This window comes from Chanos chanos, chromosome 13 (genome assembly GCF_902362185.1).
Source record: "Chanos chanos chromosome 13, fChaCha1.1, whole genome shotgun sequence".
NCBI classification, from domain to species: Eukaryota; Metazoa; Chordata; class Actinopteri; order Gonorynchiformes; family Chanidae; genus Chanos; species Chanos chanos.
The window spans coordinates 7,834,910-7,860,627 of NC_044507.1; the positions used below are offsets into that span (position 1 = coordinate 7,834,910).

The 25,718-nt window shown below is 42.5% G+C and overlaps 5 protein-coding genes and 1 non-coding gene across 7 annotated transcripts; 4 read left to right on the plus strand and 2 right to left on the minus strand.

The window, feature by feature from the left end:
- Positions 1-339: 339 nt before the first annotated feature.
- On the minus strand, positions 340-4,473 carry dhps (deoxyhypusine synthase). Its single transcript, XM_030790182.1, has 10 exons — positions 4,355-4,473; positions 3,831-4,030; positions 3,124-3,276; positions 2,858-2,979; positions 2,483-2,579; positions 2,213-2,299; positions 1,985-2,090; positions 1,784-1,887; positions 1,508-1,633; positions 340-1,023 (listed from the first exon to the last, which is right to left on the minus strand). Exons 2-10 carry the CDS (start codon positions 4,023-4,025, stop codon positions 928-930), a joined length of 1,086 nt encoding a protein of 361 aa, XP_030646042.1. The 5' UTR covers positions 4,026-4,030; positions 4,355-4,473; the 3' UTR covers positions 340-927.
- A 917-nt stretch (positions 4,474-5,390) lies between these two features.
- gng14 (G protein subunit gamma 14) lies at positions 5,391-6,435 on the plus strand. The gene is made up of 2 exons (XM_030790758.1): positions 5,391-5,489; positions 6,310-6,435. Exons 1-2 carry the CDS (start codon positions 5,394-5,396, stop codon positions 6,433-6,435), a joined length of 222 nt encoding a protein of 73 aa, XP_030646618.1. The 5' UTR covers positions 5,391-5,393.
- Positions 6,436-7,337: 902 nt separating this feature from the next.
- Positions 7,338-11,664, minus strand: fbxw9 (F-box and WD repeat domain containing 9). Its single transcript, XM_030790037.1, has 8 exons — positions 11,573-11,664; positions 11,169-11,308; positions 10,785-10,932; positions 9,649-10,633; positions 8,432-8,580; positions 7,803-8,006; positions 7,631-7,696; positions 7,338-7,442 (listed from the first exon to the last, which is right to left on the minus strand). Exons 2-8 carry the CDS (start codon positions 11,291-11,293, stop codon positions 7,368-7,370), a joined length of 1,752 nt encoding a protein of 583 aa, XP_030645897.1. The 5' UTR covers positions 11,294-11,308; positions 11,573-11,664; the 3' UTR covers positions 7,338-7,367.
- Positions 11,665-12,320: 656 nt separating this feature from the next.
- On the plus strand, positions 12,321-14,746 carry tmem220 (transmembrane protein 220). The gene is made up of 6 exons (XM_030790040.1): positions 12,321-12,455; positions 12,610-12,639; positions 12,737-12,797; positions 12,972-13,095; positions 14,211-14,270; positions 14,378-14,746. Exons 1-6 carry the CDS (start codon positions 12,378-12,380, stop codon positions 14,508-14,510), a joined length of 486 nt encoding a protein of 161 aa, XP_030645900.1. The 5' UTR covers positions 12,321-12,377; the 3' UTR covers positions 14,511-14,746.
- Positions 13,813-13,885, plus strand: trnar-ucg (transfer RNA arginine (anticodon UCG)). Its single transcript has one exon. It is a non-coding gene; the product is annotated as a tRNA-Arg (tRNA).
- Positions 14,747-19,208: 4,462 nt separating the features above from the next.
- Positions 19,209-25,443, plus strand: LOC115826283 (cytoglobin-2). 2 transcript variants are annotated; one of them, XM_030790039.1, is made up of 4 exons: positions 19,209-19,228; positions 19,682-19,825; positions 24,161-24,392; positions 24,973-25,443. In XM_030790039.1, the coding sequence occupies exons 2-4, from the start codon at positions 19,686-19,688 to the stop codon at positions 25,132-25,134; spliced, it is 534 nt and encodes a 177-aa protein (XP_030645899.1). In that variant the 5' UTR covers positions 19,209-19,228; positions 19,682-19,685; the 3' UTR covers positions 25,135-25,443. The 2 variants fall into 2 exon arrangements, with proteins under 2 accessions (XP_030645899.1, XP_030645898.1); XM_030790038.1 differs by lacking the exon at positions 19,209-19,228 and having other exon boundaries at positions 19,447-19,825.
- Positions 25,444-25,718: the final 275 nt, after the last annotated feature.

Below are 25,718 nucleotides of genomic sequence, written 5' to 3' on the forward strand. Positions count from 1 at the left end.
AGTATGTCGCCCTGGGTGCTTCTGCTTATTCTGGTCCAAAGTTTATATGGATCAGCTAAAGAAAACCAGGTGAAGGGCTGAAGGCCTACAGCTCGCTGCCGAAAACAGAAAGGGGTTGTCCGACATTCAAAGTCCTTCGTCACAGTCGCTGTCACCAACTCTTCAAGAGATAACAAATTTGAGGCAATTGAAAATGTTCTGGCCATCTGTGGTGGTCTGTTAAGACAGTGGTTGGTGTCTCCTTTATTTTGGCAGGAATTGCACAATGACGTACACAGATCACTGATTGCTTGTATATCAAAGAGGTTTGCTTGGGCGAATAAGTTCACACAAGAGTGGTTCAGGGTGCATCTTTTGTTTCTTTATTGCCTTTGTCATTCACTGGTACAGAGATAAGACATTCTCTTTTAAGTGTTGAGGGCTTTGCATCACTGTAAATAAGTATCGTACAGAGCAGTACTTAAGAATACAGAATAAGCTATGGAGATTGTTCTCTCATGCATTTGCATGCACGCACACACACAGACACACACGCAGACACACACACCCATACAGAATTGTGTTCCAGCCCAGTAACTCTCTACAGGTTGCCAATAGTGCATTCCCTTCTTTAAAACTATAAAGTACGTGCAAATATGTCTCTTTTGCACTCACTCTCACAAACTCACTCATGCACGCATGTGCACACACACACACATACACCCCTGAGACAAATTAAAACCATTAAATAAAGGAATCTGAAAGATGTGCTAAGGGAAGAGTCTGTACTGGGATGAGAAAAAAAAGAGAGGAATTACATAGAGGGGGAAAAAAAAGAATACAGTGTTGTGGAGGGATGAATAAATAAGGAATGAAAACAGACATAATGAGATAGGAGAAAGGGATGGGACATGAAGAGAGACAATACAGAGAGCGGAGGAAGAAATGCTATTCGCTTTTTTTCTCACTGGTCAATCTGCTCGCATTCCGAACAAATGTCTCTGCCACAAGCAGAGGGAACACGATGGTGGCATCAGCATAGACCTGGAGAAACACACACACACACACACACAGACACACACACACACACACACACAGTTCAATGTATTTGCACAATAAAACACAAAACACACACACGTGAATTTAAATCACTGCTATTAAAACATATCAGGTGAATAACTTGACCTTACATACATGTTTGATGCCAGGAACCCTTGACAGAGCAACTTGTAATCTTCCCGCAATTAGTTCCAATCATATTTTAAAACACATACATGTCATGCACTCCCAGAGAGTGTTAACTGACTTTTTCTGTAGGCCTGGATCAAAGACCCTTATATTCAGTAGATCTACAAGGCGAGGACTGACAAGCCTCACTGTAGTGGCAGTCACATTGGTCGATACACTAAAATGTATTATGAAATGACTATAGGGCAGTAGGAATACAATGTGTACGGCCAATCTTTCTCATAATGACACGTATGGAATTTTTTTGAGGGTGTGGGTGGTTGGGAGGGGTGTCTGTTACCTTGATGGGTTTAGCGTCCATTCGGATTTTCCCCCAAGAAACAGCTTCATCCGGCCTGGCGCCAGAATCGGAACCGTCAAACTCCTGTCCTGTGTTCACAAACACAGCAAAGTCTGCACCATTCCTCTGAAAGAGAAAGAGAGAGATGGTAAGATTACTGAGTACAGTTCTGAGTACACTCAGCATTATCCAAGGTTTTCCCATTTGCACCCAAAGAAAAACTGCGTTTGTGCGAATTTGTCTGAACTAACAGTTAGTTTGATAACGGTTATTTACCATCAAGTTGGCATTAGCTACATGGTGCTTGACCACGCCCCCGCCAAGAACAATCATTCCGGTGTGTTTGGCAAACACGGCTTTACTGTTCAAACGTCGAATATCTGTAAAGAAAAGAAAAGAAAAAACCCACTTAAGTCTTACCGCATTGCCTGAGCCTTTGACACCCTACCCAACCACACCCACTCTCTGGGCACTCACCTTCCACAATGTCCAGCACCAGGCCTGGGGTCTTATAGGAGTGGAAATAAATCATATCTCCCAAAGAGCCATCAGTCAGGGCAGGACTAAACACTGGGATGTCATTCTGAAATATCCAACACACACACACACACACAGACAGTTTTCATTCACTGACTTAAGACCTCAGCACTTTTATACCTGCTAAAACATATAAATGTGTGCATACATGCATGTATAAGACTGTACCTTGTAGCACCAGTAGTACACAGATTCTGGGTTGTTGATTTCTTTGCCCAGACGGTGAATCAGCTTTGAGGGAGTCCAGCGGGTGCCCTGTTAGCCACACACAGTAATAACTTACCCTGACATCTAGACACATGTGTACAAGCAATTAAGATATGACAGAGAGAGAATCAGAGACAGTGAAAGAAAAGTGAAAGAGGGTGAATGAGAGGGCTGGTAGAAGAAGAGAAAGAGAGAGGGAGAGAAAGAGAGAGGGAGAGAAAGAGAGCTCACTTCTGTTTGTTGTTCCAACACCATCTGGTCCAGAATAGGGGTCACCCAGTCCTCAAATTTGCAGTAATTTTCATTTGGCACCAAGAGGTTCCCAATTCTACACACAGGCACAGATATTTCAAGAGATATGCACCGTTTATCTTTAAAAAAAAAAGCACATTTAATCAGAGTAGTAATGTGCAGAGTGTTGGTGATTCAGCTATAGGGGTGTCACGGTACGTGTGTTCAAACACCGTGGCGTGAACCAAACCGTGACTTCTGTGTACCCTTACACCCCTGTTTAGCTATATATTTTCATTTTGATCTGATTAGACATAACATAAGAAATGTTTTACAGAGGTATTGTGGGTAATTAAGATGGCGGACGGCTGAGACCTGTTAATGCCGCTCTGTCTCAGCTCCTTCCCAGATAAATTAAAGTCTCCCAAGTATGTGGAGCCCAAACATTTAATGAAGTCCTCCTCAATCCCCCCTGCTGTCGACACAACCACATCCACCTGGATAAGAAAGACATCAAACAAAAAGAACAAGCCACCTTTTAGAGTAAAACACTCTGAGTGTGTGCATAAACAGGTAAACACAGAAGCAGAGCGACCCCGAGGGAGAGAGAGAGAGAGAGAGAGAGAGAGAGAGAGAAATACCATTTTGTGTTGGACAAGGTAGCGGATGGTCTCTCTGATGCCAGAGCTGATGAGGTTGGAGGTGTAGCCCAGGAAGATGGTGCAGCCTGTTCTGCACTCAGACTCATAACCCTCCGCCTGCTCTTCCTCCATCGGCTCCAAGCGCTTCTCAATCTGGACATTTAACAACACACATTTCTCTCCATTTTAACATTCACATTTCACATTAGTCACTTTTCAAATTATATATGCCACAGCACTCTCATCTCAGGCTGAATATGAACAATTCCCATGGTTTTCCCAATGTGGTAAGTCATTACCATACACTTCTTCACTTCAACTCCACCACAACACACACGTCCTTTTCTTAATAATAAAACATGCACCTTACTTAATCTGGATATTTAGCAACTATAGCACACTCTCTTCATATTCCAGACGTGAACACAATTCAACCCTCTTATCCACCAATACAGTAGACTCAGTCAAAGCTGACAGAAATAAGGCTCAGGTCTGGGATGCATTGGTGCATTGTTACGTGGTCCAGTGCCCTGTTTAACAGGGCTTTCACAAACAATCACAGACGCGCTGTTTATTGATCAATTTCTGCTGTTAAAGTATATAATTCTGTATGGCTTACAAAAATGATAACTCGCTATCCAAGGCAAGACAGCGTAAATGCTCCATGGAAAAGTGACAAATAGTGTAGACAAGTCCTTCATACACACCATTTTATTAATTTCCTGCACAGCCAGTCCGAAGCTGCTGGCCTGAAAGCCGGTGGTCAGAAAGGACTCCAGCAGTGCTTTGTAGTCGACCCCCTGGTTAAAGTCGTACCCCTTAATCCGGAGCATGTCGTCCGGTAAAGCCACGCTCTCTTTCAGAACCGCAGCCCGCGCCACGGATGGAGCATTCTCTGCCATGATCACTGTCAACACAGGGAGAAGTGATGATAAAGTGTACCAGATTTCACGACTCTGGGCCACGCAACCAACTCCTGAGACTAACTTTAAACTCTTTCAGCTGTGTAGGACATGTTCTGTTTCTGTGTCAGAACAAAGGGGTAGAATATCAAAATTTAATGGACAGTTGTTTTTTTTTTGTCCTTTTCTAAGTTCTGTCTACGTATACACGTTATTATTCATTGACAAACAGAAACGCATTTTCACGCGTTGGCTAATAGTTATGCAAAGTCTAAGTCGGTTCGTTTGCACCAATTTCAACTTGGCCAAAGTAACCGATGGTTACTTACCCTAATCAGTCGGAAAAACAATCCAACAATTGTCTAGCTCACGAAAATCCAGCCTTATTTGGTGTATTTTACAGTGATGAAACACCAGTTCAGGTAGCCCGTATACGCTAGCCTACAGCCTGATCATCTAACCATGTGTTAGAAACAAGTACGGGTGGCTCTGAGGGACATACATAACGTTCAGAGGGTTCCTTTATTATCGCTGGGGATGTGGTAGACATTGCTTCGTCATGACACTGACAATCAGCCACTCATTGTAGAGACCATGAATTCATGAAACAATTTTGTTTGTTTGTCTGTTTAGAAATTCGCCATAAATATTATTTAAAGTTAAGTGTATGCGACTTAAACGAGTAAAATATTTCCTGATCCAGATCAGACTCAGCTAGAAATACAGAAAGAAGATGATGCATTATACATTATACACTTCTCTCTCTCTCTCTCTCTCTCTCTCTCTCACACACACACACACACACACACACACACTCTTTCATCAGCACTGCTGGACAGCAGGGAGCGTATGATGTTGCTCTCTGACATTTCCAGGTCTGTTTGTTTGACCTTTAAACTTGAGCACATCACAGAGGCTTTGAAGTGACCCTGCACCGTGGGGATGGTCCGTGCTGAAGTGGTTAAATAGAGAGAGGGAGGTCAGTTCGTACCCAAATCTGGACTGTCTGCTTTCTACACATATACAGTTTCTCCTGCGGCAAAGAAGACTGGAATAAATCTACAGGACAGACTATGAGGAATTCCTCAGGTATGAGAAGATGGGGTTTTGTTGATGTTGATGTTGTTGTTGTTGTTGTTGTTGTTTTCAGTTTGCCACATAATTGTCTGATAAGCCTTGATTGAAGCACAGTAAGTAGTCATTAAACACTAAATATCCACTCTTGTCCTTTTAATCAGAAAGAAACGGAGCATTCTCACATCTGCACTGTGATTTTGAACAGAAGATGTGCGTGTGCATGAGATCAGAGGGCTGACTGTGATGGTGTGTGTTCAGTGTGTGTTAAGTGAGCTGGGCAGGGTTGTGGTGATGGAGGCAGGCAAGGTGTGCAGCAGTAACAGTGTTCTGCAGGCGCGCAGAGCGGTGGAGCAGCTGCGTCTGGAGGCGAGTCTGGAGAGGATCAGGGTGAGTACCGGTTTTTATTTTTATATTTATTTTAGACAGTTCACCAGCAAATACAGAACCTCTTATTCCAGCATGTTTACCAGCCAATATAGTCCTTTTTAATCTTAGACAGTCTACTAAAAATATGCTTTGACCAGCAGAATACCAGCAGTCCTTAAAAACATTATATTCAGTCTACTGGCAAATAGAAGGCCTTTTACCATAGACAGCCCAACAATAGTATAAGACTGTTATTCCAAAGTCTTTAATGTTAATACCAGCATGTGGTGGAGAGAAGCATTTGCACTCCCTCAGAGCTGAATCGCATGTCACAGAGATTTACTGTCCGGTCGCCCTAAAGCATTTACCAAGGACAATTACTCTTTGATTTAAGTCTCTGTAGTTGATCCACAGAAAGCAACCAGAATCAAATTTAAAACTGGATGTGTCCTCACATGCTTCTTTACATCGTAAATTTCGGCTGCTGCGATCTTTAAGAGATTGGTTCCCAAACGGCAGCAAGGCCTTGTGTGGCAAGGCCGGGTGGTTTTGAGATGTCCAAACATAAGATACTTTGTTCCTTTTGCTGGCACTCTTTAAAGAAGACACTTCTACCTTCTTTAGACACCATCTCTTAACTGTCAAAAGCGTCCAGAGGTTGTTAATGAATTATTCATCACTGAAGTGGTGGCTCAGAATAAATGTGTTCCTGTAGAATTGCGTTTCAGTACGTGTTTGTTCATTACAGATGTGACCAGAAACAAGAATGTTTCAATTTCCCCCCCCCAAGATGATGTCGTCTCTCTCTCTCTCTCTCTCTCTCTCTCTCTTTGAAACGCAGATCTCTGTGGCTGCCACTCAGCTGGTTCAGTACTGTCAGGAGCACGGACGGTCCGACCCCCTCCTCACAGGCATCGCCGCGTCTTCAAACCCGTTTAAGGACAAGAAAACCTGTGTGTTACTATAAGCCTGTCTTCAAAACCATGACCAACACATCCAACACCAGCTCCTCCAATTTACGTTTCTGACTCAGTCTACATTCAACAACAGAAAAGGGCTTTGTAATCATGTGGAGACTTGTAGATGATGTACGTTCTGCTGTTTGTGTGGAAAATAAACAGTCCTATCAAACCAAACTATGGAGTTGCAATTACAGATTCGACATGAATGTTTTTGGGGGTTTTTTTTGCTTAATAATTAAAATTTATTACTTAAAAACACACATTACATATTCACACAATGAACTCCAAAAGGATTCACTTCAGTCCAGTGGCTCTTACTGACAAAGTCTGAAACCACAGTGAGTGTCAGAGAGGAAGGAAATTGTGAGTATGTGTGCTTGTTTGTCATTGGTGCTACTAATTCATCAAGTTCTCTTGCCTCGTGTTACCAAGGTAAATTTCTAATAACTGCAAAATGATTACAGACCACTTGATTAAGTGGAAACAAACACAAAAGAAATTGAGTCTGTTACTACAACAACTCAGTTTGACCGGCAGTCATCGCTGTTAGACACTTCACCACACACACTACATCTGAAATCATAAAATGGGAATATTTTGGATGAGAAAAAAAAAACACCACAGATATGAGCCTGGAATGCTAGGCAAGGAATGTCTTTGTCAGAAGAATTAAAACATTTCCAACAAAATCTTATCTGTTACAATCCAGCTGCAAACTTAAAGCAGATTTTATGCAGTTCAAAAATGCTTTCAACATCAAATATCTTAAAATACGTATAGTGTTTTGGTTTAATGTAACTATGGATAAAAGGGGGGGGGTAAACCCATTGTGTAGTTCCTTCATGTAGACATGTTGACAGTTGTCTGATGAGGAGACGCTCGTGTGGACAGGGTTCTGTCGGACGAGGGCTGTGTGAGTCACAGTGCCTGTCCACCTTCACTGTCGAGGCCTCCACACCTCCACATTCATATCACCAGAAGCTATGGCCAACACCCCTGCTTCCACACTCAACTGAGAGAGAGAGAGAAAGAGAAAGAGAGAGAGAGACAGAGCAAATAACCCACGACCATTTACACAGGATGACGCAGAAACCCAAAGGACAGTGGATGATGACGAAAATTTGATATATATTAAGATTTATTTATATCATCCTTTACATTCCACAAGGGGAGGAGAAGGAGAGTAGAGTGTAAACTTACCCCGTTAACTCCTGCCTGATGATTCAATGTACACAAGGTCCGAGGAGGAGCACAGGGGAGGTGAACCTATGACGGACCAAAATTCACACGGTCCAGTCATGACACGGACCCATCAAAACATACCAATTCAAGACTAAGCTGTTCTGAGATCAGTCAGTGACTGGGTCCTTGCCTTTATGGTGCGGTCTGAAGAGCAGGTGTACAGGGTTCCCGGGGATTTGTGGATGCCTGTGACCAGTGAGGTGTGGCCCACGTTGAACTGGGAAATACGTCTAAAGGAGCCACTCTCCATGGAAAAGGTGTGAAGGAGGCCATGGTTATCTCCCGCCCAAACTTCTCTCTCGTTGTAGGACATTGATAGCAGGTAGGAGTTCAGCTACACACAAACACCAACACACAGAGAGAGGGAGAACACATACTATTACATACTGTATATATTCACACACAGACATTGAGGAAAAACTAATACAGACACATACACTTTATCTTATTACAAGATGCAGAGGCCTAAAAAGAGGCAAAGTGCAGCTACACTCACATGAACTTTGTTAATATGTGGCTAATACAGGCAAATATTTACACAGGTGAGTGAATGGAGATCAGTCCACGTATGTTTTATGACATTTTTGCATCACAGTCTCCCCATGCCTGTGATTTTTGAAGTCCACTTAGAGTGCTGTTACAGTCAATGTGTGTATGAGTGAGTGAGAAACACAGTGTCTGTATGTGCATGTGCATGTCTGTGAGAGAAATAGAGAGAGAGAGAGAGAGAGAGAGAGCGTATGTAAAACCACTATACACCTGTATTTTCTTGAGAAGTTTCCCTGCTCTCCGGTCAAACACAGCCACTGATTGGTCTTTACTCCCAGACAGGATGTACTGGTCATCTGATGCCAGGCACAGCACTGCATCGCCATGGAGACGGAGGCTCTTGACCAGTGGTTCTGCAGCTGATGCCCAAATAAATAACATCACAGGTCTGATGTTATTTACAGCACAGTCAATCAAAACAAGAACTTTCTATTGCAATATTAGAGTTTTTAGGCCTCAAGCACAAAAATACAAAGCAGAAGTCATTAAGAGCTTATTCTTAATATTGTCCCATGAAAATCAGAAGAGCAGGGAAATCTTAAGGTCATTTTGCTCTAGACAATTCCATGAATTTTTAGAAAAACTGCTGAAAACCACTGAAAAAGCAGAATTTTAGGTGAGGTGTGGCCTAGGCAAATTATACATCAGAGTACACTTTTATGGAATAAACCAGCTGGAATACAAATACATAATTTTAAATTTAGAAGCTCTCCAAATTTACATAACATGAGTGGTGAAGCTTTTTTTTTTTTTTTTACACATCATTCATGGACACAAAACATTTTAACTTAACTTGAGCCAATCTCACAAAGCAGATATTCAACAGACAAAAAAATTCAAACGTCATGAGAGAATCTTATAACCTTGAGGAAGTCCACCAGTGTTTACATATTGATGGTTTTTTTTATCATCTACCTCACTGTAATTACATACTCAGTGCAATAAATCTGCCACACAATTTTCAATGGCAAGATTTTTGTTGTTTAGCCTACAATTTGAAATCCATTTGGCAATTCAACGAACAGCTTTCACAGGCTGATCAAGTGAAAACTGATGAATATATGCTTTACATATATTCCTGAAAACCAATAGTAAATAACATTGCTTCGCCCTGCATCCTGTGTGGTTGAATAAGAACGTTATCTACCAGATTATGCTCGATAGAGATAAGTCTTTGAATATTAAACCTCTTCGTTATAAAAACAAACATTTACAGAGGAACACAATATCAAAGCATCCACCACTGACAGATGTCCAGGTAAGAGTTTAACCCATACATCAAAAAGTGTGAATCTAGCCTTTAAGAGGTCTCTGTTTCATTATAGTCTGCCCTGGTCCCACAAAAGCCAAAAGACATTCAGTGTGGCAGCCCAAACTGGATGTCTAAGATGTGCCAAGTCCAAACTACCAGGTGTGTGCTCGCTCACCTCTGGTGTCATAGATGCTGACTCTCTGATCATGTGATCCAGCAAACAGCATGTTTGTTTGACAGGACAGACTGAGGATGGCTGCTCTCCCCTGAATGAGCCCCTTCTCCGCTCCCCCCGCCGCTAGATCCCACAGCCTCACGGTGCTGTCGAACGCCCCGGAGGCCAAGAGGTGACCGGAGGCCGCCAAAGACCACACCCATCCACGGTGCGTGCTGAACGCGCCCTGCGCCGACAACGTGCGAAGTAAGGCCCCCCTGGGACCCGACCGCAGGTCCCACAGGTTCACGTTCCTGTCCCGTGACCCAGAGGCACACACTGCCCCCTCCCCCCCCACCAGCAGTACGGCGTTCACGTCCGCGATGTGTCCAGCGGGGAGGGTGACGTGCTCCAACGCAGGCGGAGGAGCGTGCTCCAACGTTCTTTCGCTCCTCTCCTCCTCCATGTCGACGATAACGTCCTGTACCATTTCGTTCTCATTATCAAGCACTTCTCTGTTGTTTCTATCTTCGTCCCCTACAGCTGCCTCAAATTCCATCTCTTCTCTCATTTCATCTCTCTCTGGAAGTCTTTCGTTCTCCTCTCCTCCCCCTCCATCGATCCCTTCATCCCTCCATTCCTCTAACGCAGCGCCCGGCCGCCTCCCCGCGACCTCCTCCGCTCCTGCACCTGCTCCTGCTCCTGCTCCTGCTCCCTCATTTTCTTCAACCTCTAATTCATCACCTCCGCCCTGTTCCACATCCTCCATCTCCCTCTGTCTCTCCTCCTCCTCCTCCTCTCTTTCTCCAGTGGCTCGTTCCCTTGCCAGCCACTCCTGCTGTCCCACCCAACGGTCTATCAGCTGCTCCATCTCCAGGCATGCCATGGGCCAGTTGAAATTTTCTCGTGACCCCACTGGGAAGATGGTTCTAGAGCCAGTAAGTCTGTGAGCTCTCAGCTGCCAGGCAGATACATCTTCCCCCACTGCTCCTAGAACACGACACACCTATGGAGAGGAGAGGAGAGGAGAGGAGAGGAGAGGAGAGGATGATTAAAGAAGACAGTGAATGGAGATTCACTATCCAATGACACAATCATATTTCAGTGATCACGGTTTATGACTGGACAGGTGGAGGGCAGGGCACAGTGTTGCTCACCTTTGGCAGTACGTTGATAATACACTGAGCAGGTAAGTGTGATGCAATGCGCACCATCATTTCCCATGGTAAAGACAGCAAACCTATTCCCTGACTGGCAGGGGAAGGACTTGTGTCTGTGGAGTTTGGGTTGGACTCTAAATTCAACCTGTAAATGCAACACACATCATAAATGCAAACCATCATGAAGTAAAACTACTGTAATGTAAAGGAAAAGGTTATGTCACACGAAAAATTAAATCCAAACATTCAAATTAATGGCATGTGCGTGTGTGCGAGTAAGAGAGAGAGACAGACAGACAGACATACAGACAGACACTAACTGAGAGAGGGAGAGATGGAGAGAAAGTGGAAGAGAAATAATTGAGTGAACAGGGGTATAACCATAGTTGGTTGGAAGGGGAGATGTCATTGCCATGGAGGGTGAATGGATCAGTCGTTTTGTCTCCAACTGTCTCATCCTTCACTCTCTCCTCCTTGTCCGCCACAGTGACCTGAGACTCTGACATCCACTAAATCTACAGCTGTAACAAAAAGTAAACAAGCTGACAGCAAAACTATACTCTTCAGTTGTAAACGTCTTTCTGTTGTGTTAAAATATTTTCACATTTTCAGTAAGGCGAGGTACTGAATCTGTCTAAGATGTACTTCATAATCTCTCGTGACTGATCGGTTAGGATGTGTGGTCAGAACATCTAACAGTATTTTTAATGAAGACAGAAAATATAATATACTTGGTTAGGAATGTGGCGTTCACATTCAATATTAGTTCGTTTAAGGACATTTACCCTTAAATCCTCGACAGCTCATTGAAGTTCAGGATTCACTAGCTGGGCAGATCTTGTCTCTTTTGATCACCGGATCCATGTAACGAATGAAGACTAAATACTATACACACTCAAACTACAATGTTGCTCACACTCCCTGCTGCCCAACCGCTGTATCTCCGTTTATACTGGAAATGGTCGTCGTCCAGGAAACACTAATCACTTGTCACAACACGACCAGTTAATGATTACACCCAGTTCTGTGTCCAGTGTCCGACTTTAGGGTGTTAATCAGGATTTCAACAATTTGCCGATTCAATCCGTATAGATGACTTAAATGAAGACGACTATTTATCTTATTAGATGATCCTTTCGTTCTGGCAAGTTCACTGGATTTACAACAACACAATCAAAAGCCCTGCCCTACCGTTGTCAACATACGGCTTCATTCAAATGTATATTCTCGGCGCATAGTACCTTCGTCATCAAACTGCGTGTGAGAAATGTGGATGCCTTTTGCCATTTTAAAGGGTTTTGCTACATCTGTACATCACTTTCGTCGCTACAGTCAATCGTTTATACCCCTCTTTAGATATTTTGGTAAAATTCAAATTAGAAGACGATGACTACACGTTACTAGTATGTACGTGTTGCCTTTAGGAAGAAAACTACATTTCCCGAAGTTTACCACATTTGTCACATGTCTGTTTTAGCAAATGAGTGCACACTTTTGACAAAGTAGTTTTGAGTTTATTGGAGTGGTTAAGTAATGGAGCTCCGTTTGTAATAGTTTTAAGAATAGTAGCTAAATAAAAGGACCGTTAATATGCAGCTTTCAGGAGTTATCTGGAGAGTCTGTAACGTTCTCATGTCAGTGTTTTTCGCTCTGGCGAGTTACGTGCAGGCAAGTATGGTTACTTTTTCAGGTTTCTCTCCATCTCCAGAACTGATTTTGTGAACTCGGCTGATTTAACAAAATGATAGACTTGATCAATCGATAAGTAATTTACAGAGCAATTTTATGATAATGGGATAAGATTATCCTCTTTTCCTTACAGAAAAATGATCCGGATGCGGGACTGTGGATGGTAACTTTGGTTGAGACTGGGTTACTTTAATACCATTCTTAAATATAGACATGTTGTGAACGTTGTCAATTTCACATTTTTATTCTCTTACAATTAGGTTGCATATGCCATTCCGGCGATCCTATGCTTGTCGATCAGCTATAGCCCCCAAATAACTGGTACGGGAATGATTAAGATCGGCAATACCGCCACCTTGTGGATAAAACGGGAATGATTAAGATTCTCAATACCGCCACCTTGTGGATAAAACAGGGCAATGCTGTTTGTTACAAGTTGAAATTGGTTTGTCTCGGTATAGTTGCAGGCAGTGTTAAAATATCCGTGTTTTTCAGAGTCTTTGCTGTGGAGAAGAGTTGCTGATTTACATGTTCTTGTATCCACGACTTTTGGGGCCATGTTGGGCTGGGTTGTATACACAGAGCGTATAACAGACATCTTCCAGCAAGAGGAAGGGAGGTAAATGTTCTCACTTTGTGGTAAACAGGTTACGGTTAAAATCATTGAAACACCACACAAACAGAATCACAGTCATTAAGTAGTGAGAGTCAGAAATGCATCAGTCCAAAACACACAACAAAGTCAGGGAAACTGCGGTGTCATGTTGTGATGATATGCTAATGGATAACTGCATCAGACAAGAGAAACAGCGATTGCAATTCTAAATTTTCTTAGAACCATAAATGGACACATAACAGGACAGCTTACTAAAATCCACAAAACAACGGCCCACAGAATTACCACAGACTAGAATCTAGATCAGCGCAAGCCAGCCCTTACACAGAGCCAACCAAATTCATGAGGTTTTTTTTTTTGTTTTTTTTTTTAACATGACAGTGCAGGGAATCAGTTTCTATGGCCCTGCCAACCGTGAAATCTGAACTACATTCAGGCTTCAAAAGAAAATTGTGGGGTGTAGAGTAAATTTTCACCTCCTTAATCCCCTCGAAGAACTGGATGTGTAACTTCTTTAAGAGTGGTCCGCTTTACCTCTAGGCACCTTTCAGAACTCGTGTAGCAAGAGAAGTCACTCTCAATGCAAATTTTCACCCAATTTCATGTTAGTGACTAGATTTTCATTGTTTGTTTGTTATGCATCATCTAGCGGTGTGAAGGTGATCTTAAAATGATTTTAAAGGTATTGGATAGTGAGCACTACACCAACATGCTATGTAGGGCCTCGTGGCCTAATGGATAAGGCGTCTGACTTCGGATCAGAAGATTGCAGGTTCGAGTCCTGCCGGGGTCGTGCTTTTGGGCAGCCTGTGGACTAACAGTCAGAAAAGTGGGCTTATGACCAAAAGGTCGCCGGGTTCAATTCCCAGTACCAGGAAAGCTGAAGTGCCCTTGGACCAGGCACTTAATGTCCCACTGCCCCCCGGGTGCAGGTGTGCGGCCCACTGCTCCTGCGCCTAGTGGTTGTGTGTGCTCACTACTGGTGTGTAAGGATGGGTTAAATGCAGAGGTCAAATTCACTGCGCCCAGTGTGTGTGCAATCACAGAGATTTAATCTTAATAGTTGATGTGGTGAAATTTTAACCGCTAATGCTTATTTCTTCCCTCTCCTCTCTCAGAGAATTTTCTGGGCTCATGTTAACTGTCCTTTGGCTGCTGTTATGTCGACATTCTGGAAGGTGAAGACTTCATTCACGTCGCCTCAAGTTGTCCAAATTAATGTATTTTAAAGTCTGCTTGACCAAAGTCCAGTTTGTTGACAGTTGTTCTGTGATCTGTTGTCCAGAAGTTCAGTGGGAATACTGCGACTCACCACCGCGGTTGGAATCACCGTATTTCCGTTTGTTGCCTGGCTGTATTACTACATTAATAAGGACCTCAGAGCTTCCTGGCCCTCACACTGCACTACTGCAATCTAACCGCTCATCCCAGCACTTCTCACCATGATTCAGTATGCTGGGCTGAATGAAACATAGCACTTTATGCGGCTGAAGATCAGATAAGGGAATTCATCTCAGAGCTCTGCCCATTTACCTTTAAACAGTTATATGCAGCTGACTGATTTATGATTGACTGTAATTTCTACTCTGCTTTGTATTCATTTCTTTGTGTGTCTCATGTGAGCTTTCTAAAGATGTACAGTATACTTTCATGATTGCTGAAGAATAAATATATGACCAAACTATGTAAATAAATATGTAGGTGATGTTGGAGAGGTGGAAGTCGTTGAAGCGCTACCGGACAGCTCAGTTATAAGCTGATACAACATAAGAGAAACAATATCGCACAGGCAAAGTTTTCGATGAGTTTTATTTGTATAGTTGGAAGATAGCGGCCAAAGAATGGAGGTAACAGACAAAGAGAAATAGATAAAATGGATTGTTTGTAAACTAATAACATAATAGTAAACTAAACAAGACAAGTAAGACAGAGGGAACACTACGGAGAATGAAAGACGTTTAAGTGTAGAATGTTGTCAGACTAATACCAGTAAAGCCAAACTCATAACAATGATCACAGTTCCTAGACAAGCTTGGATTAGCACAGTCCAGGTTTTTAGCATGTTTTTCCTAAACCAAATTGAGCACATGCAGTCATCAGGGGAGCTATTCCCTGTGCCGACGTGACAGAGAAAGGGCAGGTCAGTGTACGCTTCAGCTGATGACAGAAGTAGAAAGCAGAGCCCCATACTCCTTCAGAGGAACAGCACCGAGCCAAAGCTTTAAATATGCGGACGACGCAGGGGGCAAAATTAAAACCCAGGAAATGCAAGCCTTCACAGAACACGTTACCTCAGTGGACAGTAAAATCAAATTCACGCGAGAAGACGTTAGGAACAACAGCTCGGCTTTCTTGGACTGTGCTGTGCACATTGAAGAGGACAGTAGTCTCCACATCAGAAAACCCGCACATACAGACCAGTGCTTACTCTTGGACTCTCGCCACCCATTGGAACGTAAGCTAGGAGGTGTCAGGACCCTGCACCACCGAGCTGATAATAATGTGCCAACAAGTGCCCAGGCCCAAGAGGAGGAGCAAAAAACATCCCAAGGATGCACTTAAAACTTGTGGATACCTTAACTGGACCTTTGTGAAAACAGCCACAAGATCCAGGAAGAACACCAACACTGCGGACGGTGAAGAAGAGAAGAAGAACAAACGCATCAACATCGTCATCCCGTACACGTCTGAAGTATCTGAGAAACTTCAATAACCACCGCATCCCTGTGTTTTTCAAACCCAGCAACACACTAAGACAGAAACTGGCCCATCCTAAAGACGACACATCCAGACGCAAGAAAAGCAATCTAGTGTATGCAGTCCAATGCAGTGAGGACTGCACAGACTTCTATATCAGTGAAACTAAATAACCCTTAAACAAACGCATGGCTCAACACAGGAAGGCCAACTCCTCAGGTCAACACTCAGCAGGTTACCTACACCTGAGGGACAAGGGACACTCCTTTGAAGACAACAACGCACATATTTTAGATTGGAGGACAGATGGTTTGAAAGAGGAGTGAAGGAGGCTATCTAAATTAAAGTAGAGAAAGCACCCTCCAGCAGAGGAGGAGGTCTACGACACCCCCATCTGCAATGCTGTCCTTTTTCATCCCTTCTCGAAAGATTGAACAACCATTCACACTTGGTGACTCTACAAAACAACTCCAACAACTGTCGTTTACACTTGGCCTCAGGTGACTCCAACAACTCTAACAACTGTCGTTACAACAGCCAGGAGCACTAACAAACCAAGTGACATCAATGGCCTAGATAACGACCCCACCGAATACCTGGGATTCCCCACCAGTCAGTCAGAACAGAAGAAGCCTTTTGGATAAGAGGTGAAATGTCTTCAAGTATCTACAACCAAGTCCAGTTGCCCTCGATTCAACCCTTCTTGGATGACCATGACCTGTATGACTGAGAATCTTCACAGACTTTGGCTGATGATGGTCCGGTCATCAGCTTCACTGGCTAAGAGGGGGTTATCATCTCCAACTCTGGAATCGAGATGTTGGAGGTTGATGAGATGCGATGATAGAGTCCTGGTCCAAAGGGTCACGAAGACTGAAGCTGCAGAGAGTCCCCTCTCTGAAGTTGCAGAAGACTAGATGGTATCTGAGATTGGTGCAGAATCAGACCCCTTGGTGAAACGTACCGCAAGGTTCACTTTGGGCGCAGTTGTTAAGTGGATGAACACTCCGCAGCATGCAAAGACAAATTGTTGTACCTCGTCTTTTGCCCTTTTCAACTGTGGGAGTGTTCAACGACCATCATACCTGTCAGTACATTTGGTGATCAACTATTCATAGCTGATGGGGTGGCATGCCTGTCCCCTGTTGTCATCTGTACCTTTTAAAACAGAATAAACAGAAGTTTTGCACAAATTGCAGGTGCCAGCATTTTGGGTGTAGCAATGGCAACAAATATAAACATTGTGTTAACAGTTTCTGAGAAACACACACACACACACACATATATATATATATATACATATATACACACACGCACAAAGCAACTATCTATGACCAAGTCCAGTTGCCCTCAATTCAAAGCAGGAAAAACAGGACTTCTCACTCACTCACTCATTATCTAAGCCACTTATCCTGATTAGGGTCGCGGGGGGTGCTGGAGCCTATCCCAGCGCTCATAGGGCGAAAGGCGGGGAAACGCCCTGGAGGGGTCGCCAGTCCATTGCAGGGCAGAAAACAGGACTTACTATTTCATTTTAATCTTTTTTTTTTTAACCTGCCTAAGTCATTAATGTAGTACCAGTAAAGTCCAGTAGATGGTACCAGTTTCCTGATGATATTAAGTACTTTTTTTTTTTTTTTTTTATATCTTAAACTATCTAAAACAAATGTAATCAAATTTACATGCTTCATATCTCTATGACATGATTTCCCCTTTTAAATGCTCTGGTTTATTCTTCAGAATTTTCTCTTCCCATTTGTTTCATCCTCACAGTTCTTTCCTCATCTTTCCTCTTTCTCCTTTTCATCAACCTCAAAAGTGGGCCTCTTCTTTAGATCGCTCCCTCTTCACTTCCTCACGCTATTAAGTTCTCGATTAAATCCTCCAAGTGTTTGTTGGCGTACAAACAAACCATGAATTGATGATTATTCACACCTGGTGTTTATTAGGAATGGCATTTCCTCCACGATTAAACGCTGAACAAACATTTCAGCAGCGTTCAAGTACAAATCTGTGGCATGCTCTCATTTGAAGCCAGATAGATTGCAATAACTCTGTAGTTTAATTTATGTCACCGTGTGTTTCAGCTGCAATCCCCTAAACTTCCCCTTTGTTTGGAAGAGAGCCACGTGGTCTCTCAATACTGTAATATCCTCAGTTGACCCTCAGTAGACTTGCAGTCCTTTTACCAAGAACAAAAAGGCTTAATATTAGTTTGTGGCCTCAGGGAAGCTGCAGTGTGCCTGACACAGTGTTCTATTAAATTGCACTCTTGTCTAAACATGAAATCACACAGAACTCTCCTTTGTTAATGAATTAAAAATAAAAAAAAGTCACCCCCACTTTAACACCCTCGCGTGGGAGAACCGTTTAACTTCAGTGACTTCAAATTCAAATTACATATGTCAGAAGTTTACATAATCAAATCTTTCAATTTAATGCATTGGTGCTTCAATTGCCAATGAGGTCTGATGAATTGGTCTCTTCCAATTAAGATTCTTTACTGAGGAGCATCACTGATTTCTCCCAAAGATACAGGACAAAGTTGATGATTTTAAATGAGCATTAAAATATTTGACTGAACAGCTGCTTTTCTAAGACTGAAAGTAAAGAAAAAATATTTTCATGTCTCTTATTGTTATTATTCCAAACTGTAATGCTCATTCTGATATTAAAATGAGATTTTTTCATTAACCATGTCTGATCCTGTCTTGTCTCCAGACCCCCTGAAATGACTTGGCTCTGTTGGTGAAATGACAATATCTGTCTCTGCGTGCAGATGTAAGCAAACTGAATGTAATCATTGGGTAGGCAGTTAGACAAAGAGAAAAGAGTTAGTTTCCTTTAACAACACTACAGCCTTATACCCAGTTTTTTTTAAAAAAGCCATGTCATTCACTATTACAAATCCCTCCTTCTATTGACCACACCTGCTCCAAATTACACATGATTCTGTGTGAGCGTGTGCTTGTGTACGTGCATGTTTGGAAATATAATTTGATGCCAAACTGACCCAGTTTGAACCTATAGTAACTGTGTGCCTTTGTCATGCTCTCAAGTCATTGAGTCATAGCCCTTAGTGTTTATCGTCAGCTCTGGACTTCATACTATGCCGATAACATTGGCATGACTTAAGACAGACTTACCCTAAACCATTATTCTGAAATATTTCTACCACAAAGTCTTTGCATGCCTTCACCGGTCTTATCATTCTTTACTCCACACAAAGTCACAATCACTGTGCGCACCTGGTCTTTTAACAAATACTGGACCTGTGGAAACAAACCATATGCCAGGTGTGTGTTTGGTTGATTTCGAATCAGCTTGTGTTTTGCGGTATGAAGAGAAGAGCTGAGGGAGTGCAGAGAGGATTATTAAGGAGAGGAGGAGAAAGTGTCAGAGAGATGCAAATTGTGTGTTTGTGTGTGTCTGTGTATACGTGTGTGCATGTGTGTGTGTGTTTGTGTGAGAAAGAGAGAGAAAACAAGTGTGAGCATGAGCACATGTGTCTGTGTGTGGGTGAGTGAGAGAGAGAGAGAGAGAGAGAGAGAGCGAATAAGAGTGAGAGAAAGTGGGTGGGTACTCCTTAGATAGCATTTACTCTCATGTTCTCCTCACACTCACTCAGGAGCAGTTGAGTGAGAGAGAGAGAAAGGTTGAGTGGGGGAGAGTGAGTGAGTGAGTGAGTGAGAGAGAGAGAGAGAGAGAGAGAGAGAGAGAATTGCTACAGCTGGGAGAGTGTCCTTTTTGTGTGAGTGTAAAACCAAAGGAGACAAGTCTGTTGAGGCTTTCTCAGGTCAGAGCTTCTAGGAAAAAGAGATCAAAGCAGTGGTTGGGCTTTTATCACCTCTCTGTGTGAGGGTGTGTGATCCTAGCACCAGGCTGGTGGAAGACAGATGGAAGGAGAGAGGAAAGGGAAGATGGAGCAGCTGGAGAAGACAGAACCTCTTTCAGATGCAGAGCGAGGGATGATTCAAAACACCTGGACGAAAGTCTATGAAAACAGTGAGGACGCGGGAGTGGCCGTCCTTACCAGGTATTCTATCTCTCTCTTTCTGTCTCTCTCCTCTTATTGTGTCAGGTAGTGCACACCCATCATTCTGTACACTGTCCATGCTGAATTAGTCACAGACACTGCTTACTGAAGGGATGAATGAGCTTGCATATGCTTACATTCTTAACACAATACAGAGAGGATACATGCACCTTCAGCTGACTGAAGCCATGTAGACAGGCTTAATGTTTCTGTCTCTGCCTAGCAGCACATTCATAATACAGTAATAATCATCATAATTACAGTATAGAAAGTCAGGATTAAGTTTGTTTACAGGTTATTTTTGCATTGTCAACGGATGTCTTAGTTTAAACAGCATGTTTCTGCTATATATATACACACACACATACATTTAGGCTGTCATGCCAATGGTATAGAGAAATTTTGGTGAATGGTTCATTGTGACTATCAGACTTAAAACTAGTATCGCTTGGCTATGGGGGCTTCATGGTGGCTCAGTGGTTAGCACTGTTGCCTCACAGCAGGAAGGCCCTGGGCTCAGGTCCTGGCTTCCCTAGGTCCTTTCTGTGTGTAGTTTCCATGTCCTCTGTGTGCAGAGGTGGGTAGTAATGTGTTACGTTTATCCCGTTACATGTACTTGAGTAACTTTTTCCAATAAATTGTACTTCTGGGAGTAGTTTTAATGCACAATACTTTTCACTCTTGCTTGAGTACATTTACGATTTACAAAATGTATTTATACCCCGTTACAGTAGACTACTTCTCGCTTAGTAGTCCTGTCAGTGGGGCAAAAGAGACCCGGAGTTGGTCCCCGGGTGCTGGCGGAGGCGGCTGCCCACTGCTCCCAGCTCATAACGTGTGTGTGCTCACTGGTGTTAGGATTGGTTAAATGCAGCAGCTCCGTTTCACTGCTCAGGGTGTGTGTGACAAATAAAGTTCTTCTTCTTCTTCTGTAACCATAAACATATTTGAGAACCTGAACCCAGTGAAATTACAGTTATTCTGAAAAACCCTATTGATAGCACCACTGTCATGATAACACATATATTTCTATACACACACATGCACAATAGGCAGCTCCAGGGCCCAGCGTCTCCTCCCTGATAAACATTACTGATAAGGGTAATTGGATCACTCTGACTCGAGAATATATCTGACCTCCTCACCTTTGACCTGCCCCACAGAAGCTGAGAGTTGAAGGTGTGTCAAAGAGATCAGGGATGGGGTGGTAGGGGCCCGGGGGTGGCTGCCGTTATTTTAACTGTTGCTTAGTCAGACTTGACGGTATCAGTTGATTTAGAGTTGAGTAAGACTGCCCGGGGTCACGGTGGGGTCATTATTCAGCTTTATCTGCTTTATCTGGGTTAGAGTTACAAAGACGGGTGTAAATGCTTAACCTGAAAAAATGAGGAATGCATGAGCTATAGAAATGCAATGAGATGAGGGGGGAAGGTGATGTTGACAGCGATTTTGAGAGGTTCAAACTCAACCGTTAGAACAACATACAAAGTTAGCTTCAGACCATTACTAAACCTTATTGATATGTAAATTAAGACGGGGTACAACCTGAGCATTCAAACCAAGATGGTCAAATTTGCATGTCCACGTGAAGATTTGAGCATGTCAACACATAAAAATATTTTTTTATTCTTAATAACATTCAGAATAAATGACAACACATTGGAATTAAACAAAAAAGAGTTTAAGTACATAACGTTAGACAATTTCCTTAACATTTCGAGGCATTTTACAATCCTCATGTGCATTCAAAATCATTGTAAATTGTCATCTCCACAAGATGTTTTTAACTGACGCATTCGAGGTCTCTCAGGCCCATGTTTCCACAGAAAGAGAAAAAGTCTTCCTTCGGTAAAGAGATTACTGCTTTTTGGTTTCAGTCAGCTTCTCAGCCAGTTTGATCAGACTACCATTCTCTCTCTCTCTCTTTCTCTTTCTCTTTCTCTTCCTCTCTCTCTCTCTCTCTCACGCGCACACACACACACACACACACACACATAAACATCCCTCCTGTTGTTCCTCCTCATGACTTCACTGGAATCTGTGATTTAATCAACGGAAAAAAAATCTAGCCTTTGACTTTAATCCTACAGGTTTCTCTCACAAAGGGGATAAACAAATATTCTCAAGTGTCATCTTACTCCTGAGTCTTATCCTGTCACCTGACTGAAACTGAGAGACACTCACACAAACATCATCAGTTTGGGAAGGCTGTGCATTCATCATCCTTTTGCCATTTTTACTAGCTTTACAATCTTTTTTTCACGATTCACAATTAATAAAGAATAGAAGCTCAAAGACCTTCTCTTACTGGAGATCAAAGATTATTTGTCCATATAAAGCGTTTTTAAATTAGACATTTTCACCACTAAAAAATCAGATTTTTTTCTCCCTGTGAGGAGAGTCGTTTTAAGTCTGGACATTTCTCACTAGCCTACAGACAATCAATTTATTCACTCATTTTTTTCTCGGCGGTTATCTTGGGGTTTATTTTTAGAGAGCGGTTTTAGCTCTCTGATGAGGCAAGCTGAACAGGTCACTGGGTTTTAAGGCAGTAATGAGGCTTTTTATATGCCAATGCAGATAACAGAGTTAAAAATATGAGAGGGCTATGAACCTGCTACATCCTCTGATATTCCGTTGCCGTTTATACGACTTTCATTGACTTTATGGGAGAGATGGAGTGAGGGAGGTTAGTTTGTCAGGGCACTGGAGACTGAGTTCCTGTACACACTCCGCATACCAACACCATTCTACATAAATTTCCCGTTTTATCGCCATGTTGTGTGTACAGTGTTTGATTTTACAGGTGAGGACAGGAAGAGGAAGCAGCTACCCCACAGACAACCACTCTCTATTCTCATATAAACATAAAAACCCCCCTTTTCCTGTTATGACTTAGTTTAAACACAGGGAGGGTAACATCTGCGGGAAACAAAGTCAGGAGGTTGGAGCGAACCATCTTGGTCTCTGCGGGGGAGTTAGACTGAGGAAGGAATAGCATCAAGTCCTCAGATACATGAGCTTTGCGGATGGTAGAAAGAGGGGATGAACCACCCTCAACCAGATTCATCTCAAGATTCAGGAATGCTTTGGTGATAGATACAGCTGGAAGTCTAGAGCCTGGTAGATTTACTCAGGTGAGATGTGCTGGTGCTCTATAAGAGAAAGTTTTCAGCGGCCACCTGCTTATCGAAGTGACTCTGAATGGATGTCATGAACACGTACAAAAATACACATACATACATACATACATATGAACACACACACACACACACACACACACACACACACACACACAAACACACACACACACACACACACAAATACGCACACAGATGTATATATACATACGTACTTACAATCATACACAGCTTTTGCTTGATCAGTTCTAGTGGGCATTGAAACTCTACTATTAGATTCGAGGACTTCACATGAAGGACTTCACAAGACTTCGCTTTTCTTTACATGAAACCCGTATCACCATTATGTTAGCACAATAGAACAAGCACAGAGGGCCAGTGAGCACACACCACAAACACACACTTTACTTCACATGTACTGATCACTAGTTATAAGATATGTGCATGCGTGCGCGCGTGTAGCTCTGGGTGAACGTGTGTGTGTGTGTGTGTGTGTGTGTGTGTGTGTGTGTGTGTGTGTGTGTGTGTGTGAAAGCCCTCTCCCCGGAGGTTAATTACCCTGAGCCACTCATGGGCCATAACTCAAGACTTTAACTCATCTGTGATGTGAGGGACAAAGGAAAAAGCCATTGAGTTCTTACAAACACACTGAGGGGGTGCTGATGTCATCTTTAAATGTTTCTTTAATGCAGCAGTGCTATGTGCAGACCCAGGATTTGTCCTGTTTATTCTCTAATAATATTTTAATCAGAAGAGTTTCGTGACAATGCGTCATTGTGAGAGTTGATATTTCACAAAAAAATGAGAAATGTTTAAAATACCCATATAGTGTCTGTTTCTTCAAAGTAAAATATTATTTGGTTAATTTTGAACAGAGTCATCTCTTATGACTCGTAAAAAAAAAAAAAAAAATCTACTTTTATTTGGGTCTCGCTTTCAGATTTCAGCTTCGTGGTCTTTGGTTAAATATTACACATTGAACTGTGTGCATGCGTCAAGCTGTCCAAGGATGTTTGTTTATGATATGAGTTGAGCTGCCTGACGTGCTCAGAGGGGTCTGTGGGAAGACATAGTATGAGAGCTGTTTAGCAGATAAGTTGCTTAAATTCTCTTTCTTTCTTTCTTTCTTTCTTTCTTTCTTTCTTACTCACTCTCTCTCTGTCTCTCTCTTTGTCTCTCTTTCTCTTTCTTTTAGACTCTTTGTAAATTTTCCCTCCTCTAAGCAGTACTTCAGTCAGTTCCGAGACATGGAAGACCCAGAAGAGATGAGCAGAAGTACCCAGCTGAGGAAGCATGCTACCAGAGTCATGAACGCACTCAACACCTTGGTGGAAAATATCCATGACGGAGAAAAAATGGTTTCTGTCCTCAAAATGGTTGGCAAAGCCCATGCGCTCCGGCACAAAGTGGATCCAGTTTACTTTAAGGTAAGCAAAGGCATGAGTGTACAAAGACAAACTGTCTACATCATATAAGCAAGCACACAGTTTCTCTCTCTGTCTCTCTCTCACACACACACACACATGCACACACACACACACGCTCTCACATACACAGTGATATAATCACTGATGGTGTTTCCCAGAAGCAGATAGGGAGATTGAATTTCCTATCAATTCTAAACAGTGAAAATGTCATCAGAACTATCATATATGATGTATCTGTAGATCCAGATTAGCCAGTCCATAGAAACACTAACTCGTCACAAGAGCGGCCCTAGGGCATTGCTTTTATCTCATACTAACTCAGGAAAAAGCATTAAACTTATCTTGCTTCACGTAACTATCAGATCTCTTTAGAAATTCATGCTTGCTACAACTTTACCATTCAACTGTGCATATTTTTGTAAACTGCTGTAGATCAGAGTGTCTGTTATATAAATGATAATGAATGTACATGTTAACCGGTTAAAAAAAAACCCAGGTCCAATCAACAGTAAAAGCTGTTATAATCTGTCATTGCATCATTTTATTTATTTGCTTGCTTGTTTGTTTGTTTGTTTTGAAGATACTGGGTGGGGTGATACTGGAGGTACTGGTTGAGGCCTTCTCTGATTCTTTCACTGCAGAGGTGCAGACAGCATGGTCTAAATTAATGGGTACCATGTGCTGGCATGTGAACCAGGTCTATGCTGAATTGGGCTGGCCTCAGATCTCCAAGTCCAAGTGAACAAAGGAACCTGCCACTGATCAGTTCAAAATCACCACACGAGGTCTCCTGGACTCCTGATTCGACTGGTCATCAGCTGCTTTGCTGGTTTAATTGGGAGAGCATGGCAATGCTTATGTATAAGCAAGATGGATCCACAAGATCAGGGATCAGGAGAGAGACACCAACATCCAGAGCTCCTTATCACACTGAAGAACTGGTCTGTGTGCATATACATGCACACCTCAGGATGCTGTGTGCGTTTGTGTGTGAGTGTGTGTGTGTGTGTGTGTGTGTGAGTGTGTGTGTGTGTGAGTGTGTGTGTGTGTGTGTGAGAGGGTCTGTGTGTTTGAATGTTAGTAGATGGTTGGATGAAAGAATGAATGAATCAGTCAATCAATATTACAATATAAATTGTAGCTTTAACAGATTGTATGTAACCACTGTCTTTTTCTTATTTTAACTATTTTTAATGTTCAACAATGGTCACAAAATTATCAGACCACACTATGCAAAGGTAAATAGCAGACAGTCTTCAAACACAACAGATGAATCGCTCACCCACAAAACACTGTGAAAAACCCATCTAATCTCCTCACATCATG

Coding starts and splice junctions, on each gene's coding strand:
- dhps (XM_030790182.1), bottom strand. CDS start 4,025: ATGGCAGAGAATGCTCCATCCGTGGCGCGGGCTGCGGTTCTGAAAGAG. Junction 2,580..2,857: donor AGACAGAGCGGCATTAACAG/GTCTCAGCCGTC, acceptor GCCTGTGTGTAG/AATTGGGAACCTCTTGGTGC. Junction 2,300..2,482: donor TGTTGGAACAACAAACAGAA/GTGAGCTCTCTT, acceptor TGTGGCTAACAG/GGCACCCGCTGGACTCCCTC.
- gng14 (XM_030790758.1), top strand. CDS start 5,394: ATGGAGGCAGGCAAGGTGTGCAGCAGTAACAGTGTTCTGCAGGCGCGC. Junction 5,490..6,309: donor CGAGTCTGGAGAGGATCAGG/GTGAGTACCGGT, acceptor TTTGAAACGCAG/ATCTCTGTGGCTGCCACTCA.
- fbxw9 (XM_030790037.1), bottom strand. CDS start 11,293: ATGTCAGAGTCTCAGGTCACTGTGGCGGACAAGGAGGAGAGAGTGAAG. Junction 10,933..11,168: donor TCCCCTTCCAACCAACTATG/GTTATACCCCTG, acceptor TTGCATTTACAG/GTTGAATTTAGAGTCCAACC. Junction 8,007..8,431: donor AACTTCTCAAGAAAATACAG/GTGTATAGTGGT, acceptor GTTTGTGTGTAG/CTGAACTCCTACCTGCTATC.
- tmem220 (XM_030790040.1), top strand. CDS start 12,378: ATGCAGCTTTCAGGAGTTATCTGGAGAGTCTGTAACGTTCTCATGTCA. Junction 12,456..12,609: donor CTCTGGCGAGTTACGTGCAG/GCAAGTATGGTT, acceptor TTTTCCTTACAG/AAAAATGATCCGGATGCGGG. Junction 12,640..12,736: donor CGGATGCGGGACTGTGGATG/GTAACTTTGGTT, acceptor TCTTACAATTAG/GTTGCATATGCCATTCCGGC.
- LOC115826283 (XM_030790039.1), top strand. CDS start 19,686: ATGGAAGGAGAGAGGAAAGGGAAGATGGAGCAGCTGGAGAAGACAGAA. Junction 19,826..24,160: donor GGAGTGGCCGTCCTTACCAG/GTATTCTATCTC, acceptor TCTTTCTTTTAG/ACTCTTTGTAAATTTTCCCT. Junction 24,393..24,972: donor TGGATCCAGTTTACTTTAAG/GTAAGCAAAGGC, acceptor TTTGTTTTGAAG/ATACTGGGTGGGGTGATACT.